Raw genomic sequence first — 27,986 nt, 5'->3', positions numbered from 1 at the left:
AAGTGTTTTATCTCCTCATCCATTACATTCCCCTCATTTATTCTGTAGATCCACTGAGCGCAGCACAGCACAATAACTCACATACAGTTTCAATTCCAACCATATTCGCTGCACGGGAACAAAATGGTGAGGAGTGAAAGGCAACGAAGAGAGGTGAAGACCGAAGACTTATTTCTGGAGTCCGAAACATCTTTGGATCAGCAAGATTTTGAGATGTCTACTTGTCCTTTCAATGACGTTTTCAACTCCAGAGACTCTTCCATGATAAACACTTTCCTGAAAAATGTACAAGTTTTACTGGAGGCTGCCAGTTACATTGAGAGCGCCGAGAGGAAGGATGGAAGTAAGTGAAATTATAGTGCACTTATGAGTGATTTTGACTCATTTGCGTATTGCAGAGAAACAGTTTCATTGTCAATAGACTCAGACAACAAAGGATTGAGTTCAACGAACAATCAGCCAAGTAGACAAGGAACATTGTACCCCGACATGCGATGCACAGCCACAATGCTTTTAAAGGATCAAGTTTCCAAAATGTAAAAGGAGCCCTTTTCATATTTTAACATGTGTTTATAATACACATAAGCTAATGCAGATAGTTAAATTGTTTGGGTTGATTTCAGAGCTGTTTTTAACTGCACAAAGTGATATAATGCCAGATTTTATAATGTTCATATATAATCAAACACACAAAATACAGGTGAGTAATTCCCTCTGCAACGCACTTAATGTCCCAAATCGCACACTGACTGTCCCAAGCTGGCATGCACTGTCATGGGGCAGTTCAGAGTCTAGCATTGTTCGGCAGTGAGACATGCCAGGCTGTTTGCCACCTCTTCCTCTCTCTCTTTTGAGGAACAACAAGTAAATAAATAAATAAATAACATTTGCTGGCACAATACACACACTGACGTCACCTTTTACTGGTACAGCGTTTCGCAGCTTATTACTCTCCATCGCGCACGTATAATTGTGTATGAATGATGATTGAAAACCACTCATCGTACAAATAAAGGCACTTGATCATATGACGTTGATTTTGTTTGAGCATTAAATTGTGCTTTGTCCAGATAGAGAATTCAAGGAAAAAGCTACTGTTTTTATTATTATCCATTTTAAACGTATAAGACTAATCGTCCCTGAATAGAAACTAAAATATTATAATGAGAAGGTTAATATAAAGCACTTCAGTAACAATAGAATTTGATTATACTTTCACCAATTCGCTCCATTAGATCGCCCGATTTATTTGCATTATACATTGCTATTTAAAGAAAGCACGAATCATACCGGGTAAATCTGAAATTTTATATGCAGACTGCATTTACTTCAAAAGAGTTCTCAATATTGCCTTCCTGTTTCTTAGGGGGTGTGTTCACATGACATCCACATGGCGCACATTGCGCTGATCTGATTGGTTAGAGCGTGTTGCGTTGGCGTACGCTTACTAGGGCCTCTGGCCAATCACAGAGCTGCGATGCTGTGATGTCATATGTTGCTGGGCCTGGCTTAAACGAGACTGGAAGTGAGGGGTTGTGGGAGTTGAAGTGCGCTGTATCCAAACTGGAAAAGAGCATTAAAACGGAATTTTTAAAAGATTAACAGCGTTATTATGCCCTTTACAATACATAACGCAGATGAAATTGTCCCTCTTGTTACATGGCTAATTACCAATGAAATAATAAATAAATGAATACATGAAATATTGAAATTTGAAATATTGTTATTAGCTTAGACTGCACTGCTATGTAGGAAACCTGGGTTTCAGTAACAGCATCGCCCGGTACGGTTGTTATTAAAAAAATGAAAATGAAAACAGTAATTAGTTTTGTATTAATGAATATAAAATGAATATTTAACATTTTCCAGCAAATAAGAGTAAAACATACATTATATATATTAGAGTAAAACATACATACAAATAAGAGTAAAACATACATACATACATTATATATATATATATAAGAGTAAATCATACATACAAATAAGAGTAAAACATACATACATACATTATATATATATTTATGTATGTTTTACTCTTATTTGCTGGAAAATGTTAAATATTCATTAGGTAGACTTTGTCTTATTTGTGTATAAATGTGCCCAATTGGCAATAATAGTTATTGAACTAATATTAAGGATAGGGTTTAACAATCTAAGCAAGGTTATTCTTTTAATATGTATCAGCAGGCTTTAAATCAGATTGTCTTTTCCGAGTTAAAGGGCCGGTTGGGTGAAGGACTCAATTTCCCACAATGCCCTGCGCCGAGGTCTCTATCCGCTCAGCTGTTAAAACAGTAGGTAAACAAACTGGGGGAGGAGAAAAGAGCGCAAGCATCAGGGACTTCGTAGGCTGGGCTCTCGGGGACTCTTTTGTACCTGTTTATATTAATTTTATACACTTTGTATTCGACTGTTTTCTTAAAGCACTTTTACTACTTTGATATTCAGGCGTCGGATGTTTTATTTGTGTTTAATTTCCGGTAGCCAGCTTGTTAACAGTGAAGGAAATACCTCGAGTCGACGGTTCAGCAAATAGAAACAAAAACACAAAACAAGTGAATCTTCGGAGGGTTATTCAATGCTACGTTTTTCTACGCGATAGCTGTCATCCTGATCACATATCAGATAAAACATCTCTAGATTGATTCAAACGATGACTGCTGTGCTGAATATCCAGAGGTTACTGGAAGCAGCCGAATATATAGAAAGGAGAGAAAGAGGTACATGATATTTGATGTTTATTAATCACTTTTACAACATGGCACCTGTCGTGTCGTGTTTTGAAGTGTATGTGGTATTTAAAGGGACTTGGACCGATTCTGTGCGATCAGAGGTGTGACACGTTTCTGCGGTGTCTTTTTCAGAGTGTGAACACGGATATGCCTCGACCTTTCCGTCTATTCAGCACTCCAGCTACCAGAGACAAAGGAAATTCCGAAATAAAAAGTGCAACAACAACCACAACAGGTAAGCACATGATCTGACTCCACTTCCACAAGTAGGGAAAAACTGCTGGAGAAAAGCCAGGGAGAGACGTGTGCATACTAAATCACACTGCTATGACATCTCTCAGGACCGATGACTTCATTATACGGCCTTGAATTATTGCTGCTGTATTTTCTTGAGCATTTTCTTTTTGCTTTTGAAACCCATTTCTGGTTTGGTTTTGTCATGTGTAAAAGCAGTATAAACTTTTAAATGCATGATCTCTGATGGACCTTGCTATACTTAGTTAAATGTACACATTTATGTTATCAAATGGGCATTGCAGCGTGCTTTATTATTATTATTATCATCTTCATTATGTTTCGTGCAATGTTTTGGGGGGAGGGGAACTCTCATCAGCTGATTGTCAAACGGGACTGCTGCAGCGCTGAGGTTAGGGAGCGTGCGAAAACTCACGTCCTGTTTTCGCCTTTGGGCGCCATGGGGTTTCGTTTTGTTTGAACCGAAAGTCTGTAATGTGGATATTTTCGGTTTATTTTGACCCGTAATCGCTTAATATCTGCCAAATATTCCGTTGAAGATAAACAACCAAATTAGTTTTTGCACTGTTTATCAAGAGAAGAGTATTTTAATTTGATCTCGGACCCTTGAACACACGACTCTTATTTACAGCAACTGTTGTTTTCAGGCTGCCAAGGTGAACAGCCTGAGGCGTCTTTATTAAATGATCTTTCCACGTTATTCTCCTCCTAAAACATGTTTTGGAAAATTATCATCGGTCATATCCCGCTAAATGTCTATTTAATGAAAGAAACAAATCGAAAAAGTAGTAACAGGCTTTTTAATCCGCCTTTTGTTGAATCTCGACAATGGTGCACGCGACTATGATGCAAAAAACAAACAAACATTAAAAACATTAATAAATAAAACATACATTATAACATACAAAAACACACATTAACATACAAAAACATTATTAAAAAAAAAACAAACATTAATTTGGTAGACAGTTTTCTAGCTTTTGAAATGCCCAAATAAATAAATATAATCTAGGTAGTCCGCTCACTAGTTTTTGTGGTGGCCAAAAATGCCAACTGGATAGGCAGTTCAGTATAATGCAGGCATAATTCATTTAAAAGGCTATACTCTCTTTATTAAATGATCATTCCACGTTATTCTCCTTCTAAAACATGTTTTGGTAAATTATCCCCAGTCCTTTTCCACTAAATGTCAATTTACTGAAAGAAACAAATTGAAAATACAGTAACAGGCATTTAAATTGTCTATTAGAAGATGCATCACTATAATGCCAACAATGTTACTTTGGTAGATGATTTACTAGTTTTGAGATGCCCAAATGGCAATAAATGCCAACTAACTTGGCAGTTCACTCTTGTTTATTAATGGATATAGGAGGCAACTCATGTTTTATGATGCCTAAAATGCTGTGGGTAAGTACTTCACTAGGTTTAGAGATGCTCCAAATTTCTGTTTCTGTAGGCATTTTTCCAGGTTTTGTGATAGCGCAAAATGCCATCTAGGTGAGCAGCTCACATGGTTTTGAGACAATGTGTGCGTGTTAGTATGTTTAGGGTTATGTGAGTGCCGTCTGTTTCGTTTCACTTCATTTCTAAGTATCAGACATCTTGATAACTGATCTCAGGTCTGTGTTACTGTACACAAAGCAAGCACTGATGGAGGGAATGTAAAGGAAACACTATCTGATCATCTGGCATGCCTGTGTGTAGGTGATTCAGTAGACTGACCCGAGGAGAGTTCATTCAGGCCACATCAGTTAAAATGGAGATGGTGGAAAGATAGTGGGAGGGGGGAATAATTTTCCACATATTTTAAAAACAAACTGTGTTGGGCATCCTCATTTTTGTGTTTTATCTGCCTTGGGCAACCCACATTTTTGTGCATTAAAACAAGATTATTACACTTGTGCTGTGAATAATAATTACAAATACAACAGTATGTACGTTATAAGAAAAAATTATCCGTTAAGTTTACGGACACAATGCAATGTGTAATTCAAACACCTGTGAAAAATACAAAAAATTCCCTCATATTTACACAGTATATTTGACTCTCTTTTTACAGACTTTAAGTATCACACAAAATTAAGACTATGAAAACAGTCATACTGTTAATGTTTTTTTTTTTCACGTCTTTTCCTCCCTCGCTCCATTTCTCCTCCCCACTGAGCTCACAAGCATCCTCCCGTGTGAAGCGGCAATACCATAAGGTCAGATACAGGATGCCAGAAAACATGCTCTTGGTATTAATAGTTGCCAATAAAGAGAAGTGGTCACATGACCCACAGAGAAGTAGGCCCTCGCTGCAGCCACGTCTTGCTGCTCCTGCAACGGCATTGCCATGCATCAGTTTGGCCGGCCATTTAGAGCTTTGGAAAAGCTTTCAGCATGTTGCCACACAAAGAGCCTCTTAGGGGGACGGCTGATTCACTTTACATTATTAACATAACACTGACTCGTGCTCTTAGAGAGGGCGAGAGAGAGAGCGTCCACTGGCACTCACTCATTGTACGAAGAGGAGAGCTCTCTCACGTGCTCGCATATAGGCTGGTCATTGTGCTCGCTTTCTCTGCTCTGCACACTTAATTTCTCTGTCTTTTTGCTGCAAACAAAGAGTTGCAGTGACATGTGGGTCATTTAGAGGAGCCTTTATAATTCCCTGAAGACACTGGATCGGTTATGATGGGGGAGCTGGTTCAACCCTCCAATAAAGATTAATTAGTAAATCCATTGGAACCTTTAATTACGTATAGTCTTGTTCTTTATGAGCGGCCAAGCTTTTTTCCTTTTGCACGGTCTCTGGTCTCACGATGAGAGCTGATGTTTAATTTAGGAGCTAAGTGCTCGAGAAATGAGCTTGTGTTTATGATGAGGGTTATGATAAATACCTTTAGTGCACTTAATTCCTCACAGACTCACAAACAAGTTGAAGTTTGCTCATTCATTGCTTCTGGTTTGTTTTATAGGTCCACACACAATGAGTTGGAGAAAAATCGGTAAGTACGATTATTACGTTTTTTTTTTTTTTTTTTTTTCATTTTAAGGCTAATTCCTGTTGCACCGACAGACATCAATAAATATGTTCTTCAGGTTTTGTTGAATCTTTGTGTTAACCCTGTAGGTGCTTGTTGTCATTGCTCTGCACATGTTTACACTGAACTTGTTTAGTCTGTGTTTGTCGGGTTGTGGAATGTCTGAGAAGTGATGTACTGTAATCTGGTGATTGTCACCGTCTGATGGTTCATTGTGAATTAGCCTTGATAGTATAATAGTGAGAACACAGGCTTAAAGGGTTAGTTCACCCAAATATGAAATTTGTGTCATTAATTACTCATCCTCATGTTGTTCCACACCCATAAGGCCTTCTTCGTTCTCCTACAGCGTGGTCTCCTACGCTGTTCACGTTGTAAACACAGTGCAATACAGGGTCGGAGTTCTGCCCTTTGTGTACTATGTGATCAGCATAGAAGACTGACAGGGAAGAGAAGAAATTGTTGAATAAAGTCATTATTTTTGTTTTGTTGTTGCACACAAAAAGTATTCTCGTCACTTCATAAAATTAAGATTGAACGACGGTAGTCACATGGAGTATTTTAACGATGTCTGTGTATTTCATCAAAAATATCTTAATTTGTGTTCTGAAGATGAACGAAATGTCTTTACGGGTGTGGAACGACATGAGGGTGAGTAATTAATGACAGAGTTTTCATTTTTTGGTGAACTAACCCTTTAAACTTGCATTAGCCTCATGAGCACCATGAATCAAACTTGTGCACTAATTGACCACATGATTACAAATAAAATAAAAATGATTAGAAAAAAGGTGAGAATCTGCAAGGAGCTGTGATACGATATTATATTTATATTTGGGCCCCAATATGAGAACATTGGTTTAGATCAGAGGTGTCAGTCTCAGCTCCTGGAGGGCCACAGTCCTACAGAGTTTAGTTCCAACCCTGCTCTGACACACAAACCTGTAGGTTTCAATTAAGCCTGAAGGACCTAATCAGCTGGATCAGGTACATTTAATTAAGGTTGAAGGTAAACTCTGTAGGACTGTGGCTGTTCAGGAACTAGATTCTTAGGGTATGTCTATATGACAACAATGTAATAAAAACGGATACGTTTTTCCTCTGCTTTTTTGTGTACAGATGACAACATTGTCAAAAGATCCTCAAAAATGACTAAAAACGCTGTGTTATACATGCCAGACCAGTAGTTGGCAATGTCACTTTGTAAAGAAACATTTCGCGCCTATAGACTGAACACATAATATGCATACACATGACATCACAAATTTGCATTTTTGGTGTGTACATTGAGATGATAACAGTATCATTTTCAAAAGCATTTTCAGGCCCTCAAAAGGCTGTTGTCTTGTAAATGAAAGACCAAATTGAAAAGTGAATTTTAAAATTCATAAAATATTAAAAAAATAAAAATTGCATTACATAAGGCTATCAGGAAGCTGAAGAATAGTCCTACAATTGTCCTCAGCTTGTCCCTGCAGCAACAGGTAAATAAAAGTGAAAGTAAGTGTTGACCCATTTCTGCTAATCTAAGGGCATTCCCTCTCCTCCTGGCTCGCCTGCCCCTCGGTCCTAAACAACTACTGCAGCCACAGATTACTAGCCAGAGTGCAGAGAGACAACAGAAACCAGAGACACAATCATATGTCCTTTCTTTCACAATGTCAGTTGCATAAGAAAATTCACAGAAGGAAGCTAGCTATTGTTGTAGGTGTACATTATTAAGAAAATACAAGTGTTATTTCTTTGAAATGTCCCAAACCCATGGGTGGAGTTTTTCGTTGAAATCACCACCCATGTGTGGCGTGAGCATAATGCGTGAGTGTTTACAGAGGATGGATTGTATGTTCTAGTCTCACAAGTTCTTATCTGATAGGCGTTCGACACCGGCAGTGCGGGGCCTGCTGTTTAGGCACTGTGCACGCGAATACTGGAGGCTCCACTTCAAAGACTCAAAATAACTCTTGTCTAGACGAGCAGGAACTCCTTTGTGACCCTTTATCTGAAAACCTGGAGCTCTATTAACTTGCCTTAAGCACAGCCTACATGGAGTGTCATGTGAATTTGCTTGCCAACCATTTTGGATGGGACATGGGTGAGACAGAAAACTTGTCCAAGTTTGGACAAAGTGAGCAGAGACTTATTGGTGGACCAAAACACAGTTTTAGTTCAAACTGTCTTAAATACAACATATGTATGTGCTTGAAAATAGTCTCATCTCCTCCCAGACCAGCTGTGTTTCTCAGATAACGTCAACACATTTGAAGGGTTGTCACTGTGCCGACATGGGGTTGTATGGGTTTGGGGCAGATAAAGATGCCAGGGCTTGTTGGACAGCCTTTAGTGTCAGCACAAACAAATATTACACAACACATAATGACGAGAGCAGCCACACCCAGCACTAAACCATATTTCCCCTGACTCCACATTAATATACTATCTATTACTGTTCTCAAATATTGGACACCCATTATTCTTATTTTACCTAATATCCCTATTTTATTTGACCTAATAACCCTAATATCCCTTCTAGCTTGTGATACACCACAATACCTTGAAATTGTCAAGCGCCTTGGGCGGCCCATACGGAAGCACAAGAGGACAGTTTCCTGCTTGCCAAAGCCTTACCGCAGTCCTGAGTGGCAAGCGGTAGCCATTTCGTGTCAGGCATCACATACACTTTCCGTTTGATGAACATGTAAGATAGCTCATAGTGTTTTTGTATGTCAGAAAGGAAGAGGAAGGAGATAAAAGCCTTGTGACCGCATTCCGGCTTCTCACAAGCCGCGACACATATACAGATAACATGTGTGCTCATACAAGCATGCCGCTGTTTGATCTTATGATGACTTTGAACAAATGTGGTGAACCTCAACTTCCTGAATTTGGGTTAGGTTGCTGAGTTCGGATGTCAGAATGTATTACGGGCTAAGGAAGATGTCGAATTGAACTGAAATCACTGATTTCATTTCCAATTATGGGTGTTATGTGGTTGTTAATTACTGGGTATATGCAAGTAAGGGTGTTTGTTTGTGTGTTAAGCACGTTGTCGTGGTTGTGTGGGCCGTGGTGTGTTTGACAGTCAGAATGCAAAGGCTCAGGAATAAAGCTGCCAAGCTGGCTTTCTGAAAATAGACCAACGGCCCTAAGAAAAGATCTTTTCAGAACGTAGGGGAGCATGGGCTGATTGGCTACAACAATCTTCAATGAGAATCATGAGGAATAAAGTCATAGAAGATAAACCGTCATCCGTAGTCAAGGTGTACTCCTCAAGAACTCGCTGCCGATGACCTTATGTGTTGTCCTCCCCATGTTCTAAGGCAGTTCAGAGGAAGCTGGAGTCAGAACATTCTGCTTCCCTTGGGAATTCCGGAAACCCTCTGGAAGGGAAGCCAGAACTGGCTGTTCTCGCTGACCTGATGCCTTGTAAGCTTTTCTTGGCCAGCAAAAGCAGCTTAGGAAGTGTGATCTTTGGTCAAGTAAGCAATGCAGACTCGTACACGTGCCAGGGCATGTTTGCAATGCACGCGTAGACGCACACTCATGCTATGGAAGGTTGACAAAGCTCTGGGTGTTTTGGGTGAGTCAGGAAGGACACACACCCTGTGGCAGTCTTCAAGTTCTGTTGGAAGGGTATAGCAGAGGACATTTGAGATTCGGAGGCCACTAATGCTCTGCCTTGCCCCACATATACTGTGTTCTGTAAAAGAACACTGTGTTTCATTGCATAAAGATACCCAGAGTCCCTTAAAATACAACACACAAGCAAATTCATGAATTACAGGCTGAAATCTAAAAGCAAGTAACATTCCTAAGTGGCATAATCAGTTGGATGTCATCAGCAACACCCTTAAAACCTGATAATGAAGTTTTTATGGTTTGTTTATACATTTGTGTCAAAGTATGACCATTTTTCAGACCTGTCAAGGTTGTAACCAAACACCCAAGACTGGGCAGGGAACAAATGTAATTGCTTAATGACTGGAGAATGAAAAACCCATCACTGGGCAAACTACTTATTGAAATATTGGGGTGATGTTTCGTTCTCAATGTATATGGTGGTTGTGGCCCTGGGGCCTACCGCAGAGTGTCATATAGTGAGTTCTGCTTGGTCTATGGAATCATCATGGCAAGCTGAACAAAGCCACACTAGCCACCTATCCAATTGGTGGAGCCCCTGAAGGTCAACCAATCATAACCAGCCACAGGGATCTGCACCATTTCTTTGTGTGTCATGGCCTTTGATCTGATTACGGAAGAGTCCTATGGCCGTTTGCCCTTCCACCACCGCTGTATTTATTTTTTGTGTTTGGATTAGGCATCCTTTTGTGGAAGTAAAGTGGATTGAGTGGATTTTCTGAGAGAGAGAGTGGTGTCATCCAAACATCTGGTGACGTTTCTGTTTTCTGATTTCATCCCGTTTGTTTTTGGGATCACCTCACGTTTATTAGATTAACCAAAGTGTCCACAATGTTCTGGCCAATTGAAATACACGTAATAAAGAGCCGTATAATAGAGAATCTGTGTTTGTCATGCACATGGCCATCTGCAGGAGCTTTAAGGATGGGGGAAGCAATCACATGACTACACACATAAACTCATGTGAGTGGGGTCTGCTGGTCTGGGCTGTGTGGAGCAGATTACAGCTCAGCACGTGTGAACTAATCCATGTGTTACTGATGGGCCAGAGCGGGCCTTGCTCCTCCACAGCTGTTACTGTCTGAGTTTATATGTGCTTCTTTATTTCCCTATGGTCTGTAGCCATCACTCTGCCAGTAGTGTGTTTATGTACATGTGTTTAATCAGGGGTGCAACAGTGGTATATCCTCGGCCTAATGTAAGTATCATTCTGTCTCTCCCTAATAGGGATGGGTCCCAATGTTCAGCTAATTGCTCAACAACTGACTAGATGATTGGAAGTATGACTAGTTTATCCATGTATTTCATTTGTTTTTAGTTTTTATATTTATGTGATAGTTCTATAATTAGCATGCTTTGCCTTAGTTTGTTAAAGGGTTAGTTCACCTAAAAACGGCGTCTGCCAATACTGAGCCAATGCTCTGAAGTGGAACCTGGAAGCACTGAACGTAAACAGCATAAAAGAATGACATAGAAGAGAAGATATTGTTGAATAAAGTCGTTATTTTTAGTTTTTGCGCACAAAAAGTATTCTCGACGGTTTATAAAATTAAGGTTGAACCACTGCAGTTACATGGACAATTTTAACAATGTCTTTAGTACCTTTCTGGACTTTGACTGTGGTTGTTAAATTGCTGTCTATTGAGCAGTCATAGAGCTCTCGGATTTCATCAAGAATATCTTAATTTGTGTTCCGAAAATGTCTTGTGGGTGTGGAATGACATGAGGGTGAGTAATTAATGACAGAATTTTCATTTTTGGGTGAACGAAACCTTTAATAGTTAATAGAAAAGTTGTGTCTTTAAATTAATCTCATTTAAAGGATTAGTCCACTTTTAAATACACTTTTCCTGATAAATGTACTCACCCCCATGTCATCCAAGATGTTCATGTCTTTCTTTCGTCAGTCGAAAAGAAATTAAGGTTTTTGATGAAAACATTCCAGGATTATTCTCCTTATAGTGGATGTCAATGGCTACCAACAGGTTGAAGGTCCAAATTGCAGTTTCAATGCAGCTTCAAAGGGTTTTAAACGATACCAGACGAGGAACAAGGGTCTTATCTAGCGAAACGATCTGTCATTTTTGAAAAAAATACAACCGTTTATGCTTTATAAACAAAATATCGCCTTGAACATACTTTCCGTTTCCACATTCTTCAAAACGCTTATGCTGAATGTTCTACGCCTTCCCTATTCTACTTACGGAAAAAAGCGAAACTGGCACCGCGTTCGTTCCATGAACATCTTGGATGACTTGGGGGTGAGTAAATTTATCAGGAAAAGTGTATTTAAAAGTGGACTAATCCTTTAAAGTAACTTTGCAACAACCTTACATGTACAGAAGGTTGACTTTGGCCATTGCAATGCATCTCAATGCATCACAGTTTTTTGAGTATCCCACCACAAGAATTGCAAAAAGTTAAAAATAGTCCAACTTTTAAAGATCCTTCTTGAAACCCTTGCAGCCCATTCCATTATGTTGTGCTCTGTTGATGTTGACTACTAGTCAGTCAAGTAGATATTTACACAACCCACCCACTAGTTGATTTTGAAAAAATGTATTTTTGCACACCCACCCCCCTTTGTGTGTCATACAGTAAGCTGTCATTGGTTCACCCCATGCACGGCTCAAAGGCTTCTTTGTTTGCGAGCATGTTTACATAGAGTGCCGTCACAGTGTCTGTCTGTACTGTATTTCCACCACTATCTCTCTCTTCCTCCCACCTCTTTATTCATCTCCTTTTCATTCCCTCCATCCTGACTACCCCCACCTTCTAACTTTACATCTGTAACCATCTCTCCCTCCTTCTCCCTCCCTCGCTCTCTGCCCACATTTAAAGGTTGCTTTTATTCCCAGCATGAGTGTATGTTGCTTTTAGGTTGGTACATCTCTTTAATGTCATGCTAACATAGCTTTTCGTCCAGTTTTCGGACAGATTACACGCGAACGGAAGACTAGCAGCAATAATGGCCACCCATCTGTGTGTGTTTACGTGGTGGGGGAGGATACCGCTCTCATTTAATCTGAGAGCTGTTTGAGAGCTCGGGACTATTACTGATATGATGGGAACACTTCTGACGCTCACTCATTGTGACATCATGACAGAAGCATGGGGACAAACCTTTAAATAAAACAAGGCTTAAACAAGCTGGTAACCCAGATGAAGCTGTCAGTCCCACTGTATTGATCCGATCCAAACTAGGGCTTGAGAACTCAGAGCCTGTTCTCGCTCTATAATCTGTGCACTGGTGTGCAATAACCCAGCCATGTGACCTAACACTCCAAAGGCATCATGTGAGGCATTAGATAAAACACACTATCAAAGGGGAATCTGTAGGAAAACCCTGCCTTTTGTAGAGTGCATGCATTGCTGTATGGAACCTCCATTTCTTGCATTTCTTATCAGTGCAGGGCTGTGCGGATTTATGTTTGCTGTGCAGACAGAGGTGCTGATTCTGCGTGGGAAAACGTGAGATTTCCTGCAGTGGATGAAGCAAGCTATGTTTATACACAAGTATATATGTATAGTTGGCAAATGGCCAAGCCTACACATAATATGCACCTTTTTTTTTTTCATGCGCTCTGTGGGAGAGAATATGTAGATTTTTGTGTTCTTGATGCAGATTACAATTTGAGAACGTGTTAGAATTATGTCCCTCTCTTGACCTTGACTTTAGTTATTACCATGTCAAGCCCATGACATTATGCCAACTCCATTCATTATTTACCAATAAACCACGCCGAATCTGGGGCAAGCATGTGTTTTCACCCCCTAATAAACTCCCCCACCACACTAGAGGGCCACACTCGCACTATATGATGTTTCGCTGTCTTACTGTTGTCCATATTCACATTCCATCCATATATGTCTAATATACATGTTATTTTACAATGTGCTGTATTTACTTAAAAATCTTAATTGTATTATTTCCCAGTGTAATTAAAGATATATGTTTATATTACAATGCAATTAATATCAATGCAACAGACATTGTTTGTATAGTTAAATGCAAACAAACATTTCATGATCGTGACAACCTATGTGTTTATTTTTATGAGTCATTTAAAGAGCATGTGAAGATGTTTTGTCATAATAAGATTCTTGCTCAGGGTGTAAGAGAGAGCATGTCTGAACATGCTGAACCATAAGGGGCACGTTTGATTTGAGTTATTATTAAACTGAGTTGTAGAGAATTCTCTATATGACTAATGCAGAGGAGTGTAAACTTCAGCGTGTTTACCAGAGCCAGATCTTGACCAGAAGCTTTGAAGCACAGATTCTGCACACCCACGATTATCAAGGGCCATTCATTTACTCTGTTTTAAAATCAAATTAACTGCCTACGGAGGCAGCATTTTAAGGCATCATAGTTCAATTGTTTTATTAAAATTCAAATGCTTCTTTGTGGAGAATGCAATCGCAGAATGCATTGCGACAATGACGAGTATTAAGAATAGTTGATAAAAATGGAATCGGTTAAGTCAAGTCTTTCTTGCAGAGGGCTGTTTTTATTTATGTCTGTTCATGTAGTGCTACGAATCAGCCACTTCCATGTTCCATCACTGTTCACTCTTGAAAATGAAGGTTCCAAAAGAGGGTTTTCTTAGGCAACGTTTACACTCTTCCGTTTTAAAATGCATTACTTTTGTTACTGGCGTCCACACTACTTCTGAGTTTTCGACCCTTGAAAACTGAGACTTTTGGAAATGCAGCCTACCCCATTTTAGATTGAAAACTCCAGGGTTGTGTTTTAGTGATGGACCAAAACGGAGACACTTGAAAACGAAGGTATGGCTGCCCACATTCACTTCCTGATTGGGTCTTCTCTTCTGGATCATTGCGTATCCTTCCCTGATTCATCAAGCCCCTATAATATGACCATTACGCTACTGGAAGACGACAATAACAGACCAGTGTAAACAATAACATGGAGACGGAACTGCAAGCTTTGCTGACTTCGTTCTTTTTAGCAGCCATTGCGCAGTTAAACTCTGCATTTTATAATACTGCAGCTACCTACAAGATGCAATCTAATATTAGAGCAATTGGCATGCCAAGTGTGAATGGTCATGCGTTTTTGAAAGTATAGTGTGGACAGAGATCTTTTCTTAATTGCAGTGGAAACTATTGTTTTATGGTAACACTTTACAATAAGGTTCATTAGTTAAACATTAGTTAATATATTAACTAACATGAACTAACCATGAGCAATGTATTTGTTAATGTATTTTCTAATCTTTGTTAACGTTAGTTAATGAAAATACAGTTGTTCATGTTAGTTCACAGTGCATTAACTAATGTTCACAAGATTTTAATAATGTATTAGTAAATGTTGAAATTAACATTAACAAAGATTAATACATGGTGTATAAGTGCAGTTCATTATTAGTTCATGTTAACTAATGTAGTTAACTGTTAACTAATGAACCTTATTGTAAAGTGTTACCGTTTTCATTGTGGACATAGCCTTAGCAATGCCATAGAAGAACCATTTTTGGTTCCCTAAAGAACTTTCAGCGATTCTTCATCTTAGTGTGAAGAATATTTCAACCCTTTTCCTCTGTTAAAAAAAACCTTTTGTGGAATGAAGAGGTTCCATGGATTTTAAAGGTTCTTCATGGAGCCATAGATGCACATAAAGAACCTTTATTTTGAGATTTAGGATGCCACCTTAGAAGGCAGCTGCCTATATGGGAAGCAAACTGTTAATTTTTGGAACAAAGCTAATGTGATAAAGTTCATCTGTTACATAACCTTGCTGTGTAATTCACACTGTAGCTAATTCATAGTAACGGAAACACACAGGAAACACACCTATGTTTAAATAGACCATTTGACGTCTAGCTGTTGTGTATGCGTGTTTTTGCTTTGTTTCAGTTTTGTTTTCTTACGTTATGCAATGGGTCTTTTTAGGAATCGCAGAATCTAAAGTGCATGATGTCATAATTGGGTCTTTTAAAGATGTTGTTTTTCACTTTGCCTTTGAGATGACGAACTTAGTGATTGTTGTTTGACACGGTCTCTGTCTGGTGAGTGAAGTGAAGTCATTTATCATGCCACACACACAGACCAAAGCAAACACGTATATATATATATACAGCCTTCCCAGCAAGCACTGCTTGTGTGTGTGAAGTGACGGCCATTATGTCTGGAGACAGATGATATGGGGGATAGCGTGAGAAGTATTTTAAAGATATTTGGGTTACATGTGGTTGCCGTGCTAATGGGATTGTAGGGCAAAATCGGTGTAGATGAACTGGAGGCCTGGTGCAGTAATTTGTACGTGCTACAAATAAGTCTAAAATACTAGTCTGCCACCTATAGCCATTAATGCACTAGGTTGATCAATCAATGTCCACAGAGACTGAAGGCAGACAGTGGAACGTCTACAACGTGTGTGTGTGTGTGTGTGTGTGTGTGTGTGTTAGACTGCTGTCCTGATAACAGTGCCCTCTCGGTGGTGCTCAGTCATGGCGATAAGGCTTGTGATAAATCTACCGCCATTGTCACAGGCCATACAGACTGTGTATGTGAAAGAAAGAGAGCAGCCATCTTCATTGCCGATAAGGAGGAATGCAAACGGAATTAGAGTTGAAAAGCTTCAATAACACAATTAGAGAGATGCTCACTGATACCGATCACCCATACGCAAGCATACTCATGCCAGTGTGCGCTCATAAAATGTAGACAGAGCATCAGCTTGTATTTTACGAAGGGGTGTTGGACATCAATATTATTTTAGTAACTTAAAAGTTATTATAGTTTTTGTTAATTTGTATGTTTATTTTGATATTTTCTGTTTTTGTTTTAATTATAGTTAAAGCTTTAGTAATTTTGTGCTTTTGTCATTTTTTTTGTTGCTTTTTTTTATAATGTTTTTAGTTTTTATTAAGTTTTAGTACAGTAAATGGAAATGAGTAATGTTTACTTATGAGACATTTTTTATATTTTATATTCAGTTCAGTAATGACAACTCTCAAAGTAGTTTAAGCATGTTAATTAAAATGGCAGTGTTAATGTATTTGGGCTTGGAGGACTAGATCTGTTATGCTGCTGCTGCATGAATAAACATACATAAATAATGGATCTTGTAACAGATCTAGGCAGGTGGAGCTGGGGGAGGTGGAGGGTTTCAGAGCACTGCAGGACTAGCTTACAGCAGATCGATAGATTTATCACAACCAGTGATTGAACCAGACTATTGAAATAACCCCGTTGGATGTATGGAGTGAATTCTGCAGCTCTCCTCTATGTCAGAAAGGAGACGATTACAACCTTGAGCACTTTGATTTCCCAGAATATAATCTTCAAGTAGTCAGTGGCAGGTGTGGGTGTGTGTGCGTGCTTTGTGTTTAAGGTAGATAATGAGGTGTTGTCTTGTAAGCTTTTGGCCAAACCACACATGCACAGCAAGTTCATTGCATTGTTTCAGGGTGTGTGCATGTGTGAATGAGGCTGACCATTCTTTTTTGTCATGTTTCAGACGAGCCCACCTTCGTTTGTGTCTGGAGCGATTGAAGGCTCTCATCCCGCTGGGACCAGACTGCAGCCGTCACACCACTCTGGGACTGCTCAACAAGGCCAAAGCACACATAAAGGTAAAGACACTTGTGAAGTGCTCCCATTGTCGTCTGATGCTCCTAAATTAAGCGAATGATGTCAGATCTGTGGCTTAGTGATTTACACACATCCTCTGACACATTAGCTGCTTTTCCACTGCTGGGCCAGTGCGAGCCAGGGCTAACAACGTGCCGTGTGGGGCCAATAGCCTTGCACCTCAAGTACCGAGGCCAAAATCAAGTTGCATTTCCACTATCGGGCCAGTACCCTCAAACCCACCCTTAACACACCACCAAAGAACAATGTCACACCATTTCACCAGCTGACTGAAAACTAGCTAGATTGCAAAATGAACATGACAGAAGCATACGTTTGGTCTCTACTTAAAGACTTAAGATTCCAACATCAATATTTCATCAATGTTTTACAATAAAAAATGTTACTGTTAACATGTTAATGTTAATGATCATGCTGAATCAAACTGGTTTTTACCATTGTACAAAACAACTCTGAGCATTTCTTTCTGATTTCAATTCGAGGAGGTTTGAGCTACCTCTCCGTCTCTATACTGTTATCCTTTCAGCCAGAGCAACAGAGGAGCTCATGAGAAGAAAACAGAAGTTATTAGTTATATGAGTTAACCGGAGTGTGTGACAGATCTGTGGATGCATTAGTCTTGTATTAACAAAGGCACAGGGAAGAGACAGATAAAACATTAAACCAAATAAATACTGGGTATTAAATAAATAATATATTCATATAAATAATTATATATGAGTTAAGCAGTCTCTGGTATTTTCCATAAATGTGTGTATTTATTATCACAATGATGAGCAGTAAAGTAGCCTTTAGCATCACAAATAAGAATATCTCTGCCTAAGGTGATCAGTAGCCAAATACAAGCTGTTTTATTTCACATGAATCAAGTCGACACAAGTTGGGGGCCAAAATGTTGGGATCACATGACTAATTTTATTAGTCTATATCACATATGTATTAGCTTATATATGTTTCTGATCTGAATCTGTGTCATAAACCACAAGCCAAAATGCATAGAGTATGTAAAGGATTACACCTAAGATATTCACATTATTAACATCCACACATTTAAACAACCACTACTCCTTAAAAAGAACACACCGCTTTCTGTAAATAGAGCCACGTCCCTTAATGTGACAATTTAGTTTCTATCCCTTAAGAACTTTATTGTAAAACACATGTCAAGCACTACGTACAGACAGATACTTGCTATTGTTGAAAATATGTATGTGATGATAACCCTTTATTTTCAGTTTGGTCTTCGTTTTGATGTCTTACTGGTTTTCCCTTCCATAACAGGTTAAGCTGTCCCGACCAGTTATGTGTGTGCGCACGTGTGTGCGTGGTTTTAGCTGGGGGTCATGCTGTATTGTTCTAGCGTAATGTATTATAAGGTCACGAGGGTCATGTGTGAAGGGATTATTGATCTGAACTGGGTTCGGAACTGTAGTAAACAAATCCATCAATCACATGAGCTTGACAAAACACACACCTCTTTAAATCATCCCATTATTTCCTGCTGTTTTATGTAGCATGATGTTAATTAAGTTATCAAAAGGTTTTTTAGCAACAACTGGTTAGTGTTCTTGGGGTCAACACAGGTTTGAATCTGGCTTGCAACATTTCCCAATCCTGAAGCAATGATAAAGGAAAAAATTAATTAAAAGTCTTGTAGTGCCAAATATGTCTTTACTTATGCATTAGTTGTAATAACCATTGATTACATTGTGAATTCTTTTGTATGTGCTGTTGGGGATTTTCTGTAATTATCCGTGAGTCACCATTCTTTGTCTTCCCACAGAAACTGGAGGAAGCAGAGCGTAAGTCTCAGTATCAGTTGGAGAATTTGGAGCGAGAGCAGCGCCACCTCCAGCGGCGACTGGACCTGCTGCGGGGCGGCGGGGGCGTGCTTGAGGGCGTGCTGAGGGCGTGCTGGAGGGCGAGAGGATACGCACTGACAGCGTAGGCTCCACCCTCTGCTCAGAGCGATCGGATCGCTCTGATTCAGACCAAGGTTGGAGCTTCATGATAATAATCTATTATATAGCCAGTAATAATAATAATGATAATAAATAAATAATATCTGTCTGTCTGTCTATGTATCTGTCTGTCTATCTCTCTGTGTATCTATCTGTGTGTCTGTCTGTCTATCTACCTGTGTCTGTCTGTCTGTCTGTGTCTATCTGTGTATCTGTCTGTCTATCTCTCTGTGTGTCTGTCTATGTATCTGTCTGTCTGTCTGTGTATCTATCTGTGTCTGTCTGTCTATCTATCTGTGTCTGTCTGTCTGTGTATCTATCTGTGTGTCTGTCTGTCTATCTATCTGTGTCTGTCTGTCTGTCTATCTGTGTATCTGTCTGTGTATCTGTCTGTCTATCTCTCTGTGTGTCTGTCTGTCTGTGTATCTGTCTGTCTATCTCTCTGTGTCTGTCTGTCTGTGTATCTAACTGTGTGTCTATCTATCTATCTATCTGTCTGTCTGTCTGTCTATTTATCTATCTATCTATCTATCTATCTATCTATCTATCTATCTATCTATCTATCTATCTATCTATCTATCTATCTATCTATCTATCTATCTATCTATCTATCTATCTATCTGTATGTCTGTCTGCCTGTCTGCCTGCCTGCCTGCCTGCCTGCCTGTGTATCTGTCTGTCTATCTGTGTATCTGTCTATCTGTCTGTCTGTCTGTCTATCTGTCTATCTATCTAATGTAATGAAAATGTTGTCTGACTTTGTTTCACTCTCTCTCTGTGGGCACAGAAGAGATGGAGGTGGACGTGGAGAGCACAGAGTTCTCTCATGGAGAGCTGGACAGCATCAGCACAGCCAGCACCAGCGATCTGGACGACCACAGCAGTCTACAGAGCACTGCCAGCGATGAGGGCTACTCCTCCTGCAGCATCAAACTGGCCTTCAGCTCATAAAACGAGCTCCCCTTTACACACATACACACACATACATATACACACACACATACACACTATCCCAGCCTTTGAAATGAGTCCCTTTCCCTCCTCAACCAATCAGAGACTTTTAAGTCAGGTGACCAGAACACCACCGCCCTATAGAATGCCTGATTTATTGTTTTAAGTTTGTGAATGTATCTGAGAGAATATGAATGAGATGGAAACAATCTGTGATTGTGAATTAATTGGGTTATTAGATGGTGTTTTATTCCTGAATAAGATTCTTCTGATAATTGTCAGCATCTAAATCCCCTTTTTCCGAAAGGAAAGCTAAGATGTATAAAAAAAATAGATGTTGATTTTTAATTCAAACCCGATTGTTAATTCTCTACATGAATGGGTCGTGAACTGGTCACTAGGGAAACTATTCAACTAAACCCACCAAAGTGGATCACCTGAGAAGCGTATCAACACAAGAAGCCCCAAACCTGTCGATTTCCTTTTCATCCGGTCTAATGGTTCTAACGCCGCTGCTCAACGGCGACAAGGACTGTCATTGGTGCTACGTGACAAAACCAATAAAGCAGAAAGATCTACTGCATTCATCAAAGACAACAGAAAAACAACTATCCCATGGCTGTGGGAATTTTTGGTGCATTTAAACCGTGGAACCACTTTCCACGCTGCAGCTAAAACCCAGCGATCTTTGCACTCGACCGCATAAGCCCTCTGTAGAACTGGCGCCACGTCAGAGAAATATCCACCCCTGCGTTTAACTAGATGTCTCTCCTGGCAGAAATAAGCAATAAACTCTTGTAGTCAGAACAACACATTAGCACTCCTACTCCTGAGACACAACGCTTGTGTCCGTCCAAAAGAGCAATGCCAACTTGCTCGTTTTTGTACATAAATACGATAGTTTAATAAATTAAAGTTAAAATAAAAAATGAGTTGAAAAAAGGTAGTTACCCATGGGTAGAAATTGCCTCTGTTGTCTTGTGTTTTGTGCATTTTAAATTATATTTTTGCAAAGATTGACTATCTTCCTCCTGAGAGTCTTTTGTGGTGGCATGGACAGTATTATTTGTTCATTATGCTGGATGAAACGCAAATAGTTTCAATTCTTTGGCTGCCCCAAGGAATTTTATTACTTTCTTTAAAACTAAACAACCAGAAGAAAAACAACACGCTGAAGTACTAAAATCGGACATCACACAAGAGGCAGTGGTCGTGGGACGCCAAGGCGTGGACCTCTGTAGAAGGTATGCTAACTCTGAGTGGCGCTCATTATTTATTGTTTTATAGCTGAAAGGCATTCCACTACTTGTATCGTGTGCTGTGGACGTGGAGTGAGCGGCGCTTTCAAAGGGTGCTTTCACACTGGCAGTTCAATTCAAAACGGGACACGGTTCACATGAAAATTGGTAATGTGAAAGCTGTCGTGCGGAACCCTGAGCACACAGGGGTACTGAACCCTAGATTACCTGTAGCAGGTGCTCTGAGTTCAGTTACACTGGAACTGTGGTGCGACACGCATGAATGTGAATGCAAACTTGGACTCGGGTGCGCACTTGTTCAGGAAGCAGAGTAACCTGCGCATGCAGTTTAGCCAATGGCAAAGTCATTAGTTAAACAAAATGCATGTAAGGGATGACATTGGTGATGATTTACCATGGATACAAGTGAGTGAGTGCAAATGAATGGTTCGCAATCCGCTGTCTCCTCGAAAATGTCCGTTTGCAAGCAGCAGAAGGCCGCCTTCTTGCGACGCACATACAGTAAACCCAAGTGTCCTTCACTCTGGTGCGCATAATAGGACCAAATGAATAAAAAAAACAATATATTGACCCTATCATGCACCGTGCACATTTGTGATGACGTACGATGATCGCGAATGCTAGAATTAAGTGTGAAACCAGACCAACGCTGCGGGGTCGCGCTGGGAACAAAATCGGACTCAGACCGCAGCAAACCTGCCCAGTGTGAAAGCCTCCAAACTCGGCACGAAGCGCTTCAAGCTCTTTCTTCCCGCTGTACTGTATGTTAAATTCATTTTTTTTCTCTCTTTATTTTGTGTGAAAAGAAGCATTCAGAATTTAACTTTCCTCAAGTCGTATTTATTTTCTTTCCTTGATCCGAAATCAGAGGTAAAAAGGTTAACTTATTTTGCTAGTAAAATCTATGATGGCATTCCCCTCCCAGTTCTGTTCCCTAGTTCTGTTGTAAACCGTAAATCCACTCCATCTGTGATGTATTATTTTTATTTTATTGTTCTTTCCCAAATGCAGAGCTGCTTTTTAGTGCATATTAAAGCCAAGTCTAATTTGTAATCGTTCTGCCTGCAATAGAGCAGCACGGACATCTGCTAGTGTCCCGATCCAGCATCAACCAAATGCTTTTGGCTGCTGAACAGCCCATATGTGTCGAGTAGTTCTACTCACCCCTGTTAAGAGAGTTTTAGTGTTGACTGTTTTAGTCGGGTGTAAATTCATTGTGTTTAGAATGAACTGTTTCAGTCGTGCGGAGGAAAGTCACTGTTTGCACGTTGGAACCGAATTCAAAGCGTTGCTCTATCAACACCTCGCCAAACCACAGACGAGAACCTCCATCGTCGTCCTCCTCCACAGAGGACACGGTTCTTTTTTTTTCTTCTTTTATTGTCTCTCCTTTTCATTCATATTGATTTATTGGTTTATGAATCTGCACTATTTAAAGCCAGGGCCCATACTTAGATGCCAGTGCTTTTTTGTTTTATTTTATTTTGTTTAATTTATTTTTTGAAGAGAATGGGCCATGTTCTTTTTAGGCCACCGTACCGACCCAGGCCCGTATTCAACGACACTTCCAAGAGAAATGGTGCCTGTCTGGGATCAGCTCTCCCACATCTCTGTGATCTCAGTCGCTCCTGAGGAAAAGAAAAATGTTTAACGGATCCTGAAACAGCATCTGTTTTTTTGTTTTGTTTTGTTTTTCTTTTTCAAGAGACTCGGGAAAAGGGGTTTGTTAAAGGCTGAGCTTTTCCACCCTGGGAGGACAGAGGTCCTTGATGAACTTGTGGCCATTCTTTGTAAACATGCACTCTGATTCTAGCTGTGAGTTAAAATGCAATACTTACAATAAACACCAAGATTGTCAAAAAAAAAAAAAAAAAAAAAAAAAAAAAAAGATCAAGTGCCTCGTGTTTCTCTTTATTTTAGCCACTGATGTTTTGTGCAAAATAGAAAACAGAAAATTAGTTGGTAATCTGCAATATTTTATAACACAGCATTTTTATAACATTATTAATTTCCAGTATGGTGTAATTCATTTTAAATATTTTGCTAATATTTCATAATTTAATTTACACACACAAATAATTGCATCTTCCAACACAAAATAATGAACTATTTTGAGAAAATACGAGCCATTTGTCTTGCGGTGTATGCAGCTGCAGTTTGGTTACGTGTGGTCACTTTTCATTTAGCGCCATCTTTAGGCAAAACTTGGTATATCCTCCTGAGACCCAGAAAAAAAAGTTTTTTTGAATTTAGTATTTTTTTAAAAATATATATTTTATTCATATGTTATGATATGTCCTCTGTAGAGGACACCAGGACTAAGTTGTTTAAAAAATAAAATGGCATGAAATGACATGTATAGGCAAAAACAATGGTATTTTTTTTAATCACCAATCAATTTTTAGGTTTCAGTTTTAACCAAACTTTGTATAAAGATGATTCTCAACTATGTTATGAAAGATGTAATGGAATTTATTGATATACCATTTTACTTTATGCAATATGTGGGTAAAATGGCCATACAGGGGTTTTCCCATTCAATACACTGTATCTATACACTGTATCTAATTTGCATATTAATGTGTTCTTGGAGCAACATGCAATGAAAAAAGAAGTGTAATAATGGGAGTAATAATTGGCAACATTTTCATAATAATATCTAATAATTAATAGGAATATTGATGTATAATTTCTTTCCCTGTTCAGTTCTTGTATCTCCTAAAATGCCTGATAAACATGATTTAAGTTCTGGTGTCCTCTACAGAAGTCATGTATGAAATCAATGTCCTGTTTCGTAACAGAAAGTCATATTTTGATTTGAAACCCCATAACATTTTCCTGAGATGTTGATTCATAACAAACAATTTGAAAATAAATTCGATTTAAATGATAATTACAAAATATTATATTTCCATAAGAGTTCATTTTCAGTCATATTTAAAGACCAAGAAGTTGTTGTCATATTGAAACCTCTAAAATTTTGGTTTCTCTGCAAAGCCCTGAATGTACTCTTTAAATGACAGCCAGACTTAAAACTGTGACATGATGTCAGAGAAAATCACTAAAATATAATGTCCACTACAGAGGACAAAACTTTATTCCTGGGTCCCAGGAGGATATAGTTTTCTTTTTTGCATAAAGAAACTATAATGGTGCAAAAATAATATACAAGTTATTATTATTATTATTATTATTATTATCATTATAAGATACATTTTCTAATATATCATTTCTAATATCTATTTAGTCTCATAACAAAGACTGATCAGAATAAATATATGCATCATACTATTATGGATATAAAGTTGTATATATTATTTATCCTCTTTTGCCCTCTGCAGGTCATTCATGAGAATGTAGAGTTGCGTATACCTCCTGTTCTAGGTACATTAACATACACTATATTGCCAAAGTTTTCGGACGCCTACCTTTACGTGCACATGAACTTTAATGACATCCCATTCTTAATCCGTAGGGTTTAATATGGAGTTGGCCCACCCTTTGCAGCTATAACAGCTTCAACTCTTCTGGGAAGGTTTAGGAGTGTGTTTATGGGAATTTTTGACCATTTTTCTAGAAGCACATTTGTGAGTTCAGGCAGTGATGTTGGCGAGAAGGCCTGGCTTGCAGTTTCTGCTCTAATTCATCCCAAAGGTGTTCTTTCGGGTTGAGGTCAGGACTCTGTGCAGGCCAGTCAAGTTCCTCCACACCAAACTCACTCATCCATGCCTTTATGAACCTTGCTTTGTGCACTGGTGCGCAGTCATGTTGGAACAGGAAGGGGCCATCCCCAAACTGTTCCCACAAAGTTGGGAGCATGAAATTGTCCAAATTGTCTTGGTATGCTAAAGCATTAAGAGTTCCTTTCACTGGAACTAAGGGGCCAAGCCCCAAACAACCCCACACTATAATCCCCCCTCCACCAAACTTTACACTTGACACAATGCAGTCAGGCAAGTACCGTTCTCCTGGCAACTGCCAAACCCAGACTTGTCCATTGGATTGCCAAACAGAGAAGCGTGATTCGTCACTCCAGAGAACACGTCTCCACTGCTCTAGAGTCCAGTGGCGGCGTGCTTTACACCACTGCATCCGACACTTTGCATTGCACTTGGTGATGTAAGGCTTGGATGGAGCTGCTCGGCCATGGAAACCCATTCCATGAAGCTCTCTACACACTGTACTTGAGCTAAACTGAAGGCCACATGAAGTTTGGAGGTCTGTAGCTATTGACTCTGCAGAAAGTTGGCGACTTCTGTGCACTGTGTGCCTCAGCATGCACTGACTCCTCTCTGTGATTTTACGTGGCCTACCACTTCGTGGCTGAGTTCCTGTTGCTCCAAATTGCTTCCACTTTGTTATGATACCACTAACAGTTGACCGTGGAATATTTAGTTATGAGGAAATTTCACAAATGGACTTATTGCACAGGTGGCAACCTATCACGATACCACGCTTGAATTCACTGAGCTCCTGAGAGCGACCAAAGAGTATAGAACCCAAGAGGCGACACTCTGATACTTTTTTGTTAACTGCCACTAGGTGGTGCTCCGGTAGCACGGCCGCCATTATGGGGTGAAAATACTAACTGGACCATAGAATCCTTCACATCTTACGCAACCAAAATCATCGAATTTCACTGCCAAATCAGAAGCACAATAGAATAGTTTGTTAAATTAAGTCACCAGTAAATTGTATGGCTCCTACAGTAAATGTTGTTTTGTCTTATATGTTTTATTTTACCAGTTATGAGTATGAGTATGAGTACTACCAGCCTACCAATACTACCAGTTTCAAGTCTTTACGATTTAGGGTTTGGTCTGCCCGATCACTTTTAGGGGAGAATACTGATCCTTGGAAAATTTAACAATAACAATATCATACATTCAGTTTTATGAAGATGATTCAAATTCACTGTGCTATGGAATTTTTTTCCAGTATTTTAAAATGTTTTTTTTTTCACCTGTGCTGTGTTTTCAATTGTAATACAAGATAATCACATTTGACAAATATTGAATAACTGCATATTATTTTATGACTATTTTCAGCAAAAAAAAAAAGAAAAAAAAAAAGATGGCTACAGCATGTTATTAAACTCATCTGAAACACAAACCAAAACCAGAAACGTAAACATGGTCTGTCACCTTTGTAAGTGACAAAAGCACAAATGAAATGACATTTAATAACATTATTTAGATCTAAAGTGCTTCTCATAGATCAGTGAGATTCTCTGATTGTTCTATAAAACCTCCTTCATCTGTTATTGACTGTAGAAGAGAGAAGCTGTACACGGTCTGACAAAACCTGCATCATACAAGTCATGAGAGGCTTCAATTATAGGATATTTTCACATGATCTGAAGTTCTTACCAATGTTTGCAATTAAAAACAATTATTGAAATAATTTTGAAATTTATTCTTCCAAGCTTGATGTGTTTTCTGACAAAGTGCAACTTAAAAATGTAAAGAATTTTAAATTTATTTAAAAAATAAAATAAAAAATACTATAGAAGAAAAAGGTTAACACCAATGTCTGAGAGGCCAAACCAATTAACCTTTGTATCCTGCAGTTGCTCTGCTGCCCTCTAGAGGCGGTAAATGGTAGTTTTCCACTCAATTTCACCAAGATCCACTGGAGATTTCTGGCTTCACCACTGGATGGCAGCTGTTACTCATTGATTTTTTTTTTTTTTTTTTATGTAGCTAATTGTCTGTTCACTGAAAACATCACACTTTCATATGCACATGTTCTTCATTTGCTTAGGATCAAACCCAGAATTTACATTTACAATGTTTATAGTGAACGTTGAGACCCTTGAACCCAGTCTAAACTGGGTTGGATTTGCATCTGTCTTTGTTTCAGAGCTGCAGTATACTTCATCTGAACTTCTGTGTGGAGAAACACAATTCATTGTCATAATCATGGAAACGTCATGAAGATCATTCAGCTTCAGTTCTGTGAGTTTATTACATGATATGAACATAAATTACTGAAAATGAAAATGAGGTTTATTGGATTTTACTGAAAACACCAGATCTTCCAACATTGATTCGACCATTCCCTACACCACAATCACCTATTTACTTAAATAAAACATTCAGAAAGAAATAATCAGTGCAGTTTAAACATTGCCTGGTTTGTAAATAATGTCACTGCTGATTAATTAGGACTTTACTGTATGAAAACAGGCACACCTCTAAAACTCAGCAACAGCTGACATTGATGCTTACATGTGTCATTTACTTCTTTCAGCTGTTTATGCACTTTATTTACAGAATCAACTCAATTAACAGTGTTACAATCATCCAGCTGTGGAGTTTATTGATCAGAATCAGACACAATATTAGATTATTATCATATCAGGTCTGATGAATGGGCTGCAGGTCACTGTGCTGATCGGTGAGTGACTGTTCTTCTCCAATTTTTCATTAATTGGAGCTTAATTGTGCTTAATTGTTTCCCAGTGTAATATCATGAGTATTAGAGACTGGGGCTGGTTATTATTTTTACACCAATAAAAATGGCTAAGAAATTGATTAT

The 27,986-nt window shown here is 39.0% G+C and overlaps 1 protein-coding gene across 1 annotated transcript; it reads left to right on the top strand.

The window, feature by feature from the left end:
* The first annotated feature begins 14 nt into the window (after positions 1-14).
* On the top strand, positions 15-23,340 carry mxi1 (max interactor 1, dimerization protein). Its single transcript, XM_048167387.1, is given in 7 exon segments — positions 15-343; positions 2,868-2,970; positions 5,954-5,983; positions 17,142-17,256; positions 19,059-19,169; positions 19,172-19,271; positions 20,024-23,340. Coding segments are annotated over 7 exon segments (843 nt in total). The 5' UTR covers positions 15-123; the 3' UTR covers positions 20,188-23,340.
* The last annotated feature ends 4,646 nt before the right edge of the window (positions 23,341-27,986 follow it).

Source organism: Megalobrama amblycephala, linkage group LG2, assembly GCF_018812025.1.
Source record: "Megalobrama amblycephala isolate DHTTF-2021 linkage group LG2, ASM1881202v1, whole genome shotgun sequence".
NCBI classification, from domain to species: domain Eukaryota; kingdom Metazoa; phylum Chordata; class Actinopteri; order Cypriniformes; family Xenocyprididae; genus Megalobrama; species Megalobrama amblycephala.
The sequence above is the reverse complement of the archived record's forward strand: the minus strand, read 5'-3'. Positions and strand labels throughout refer to the sequence as shown.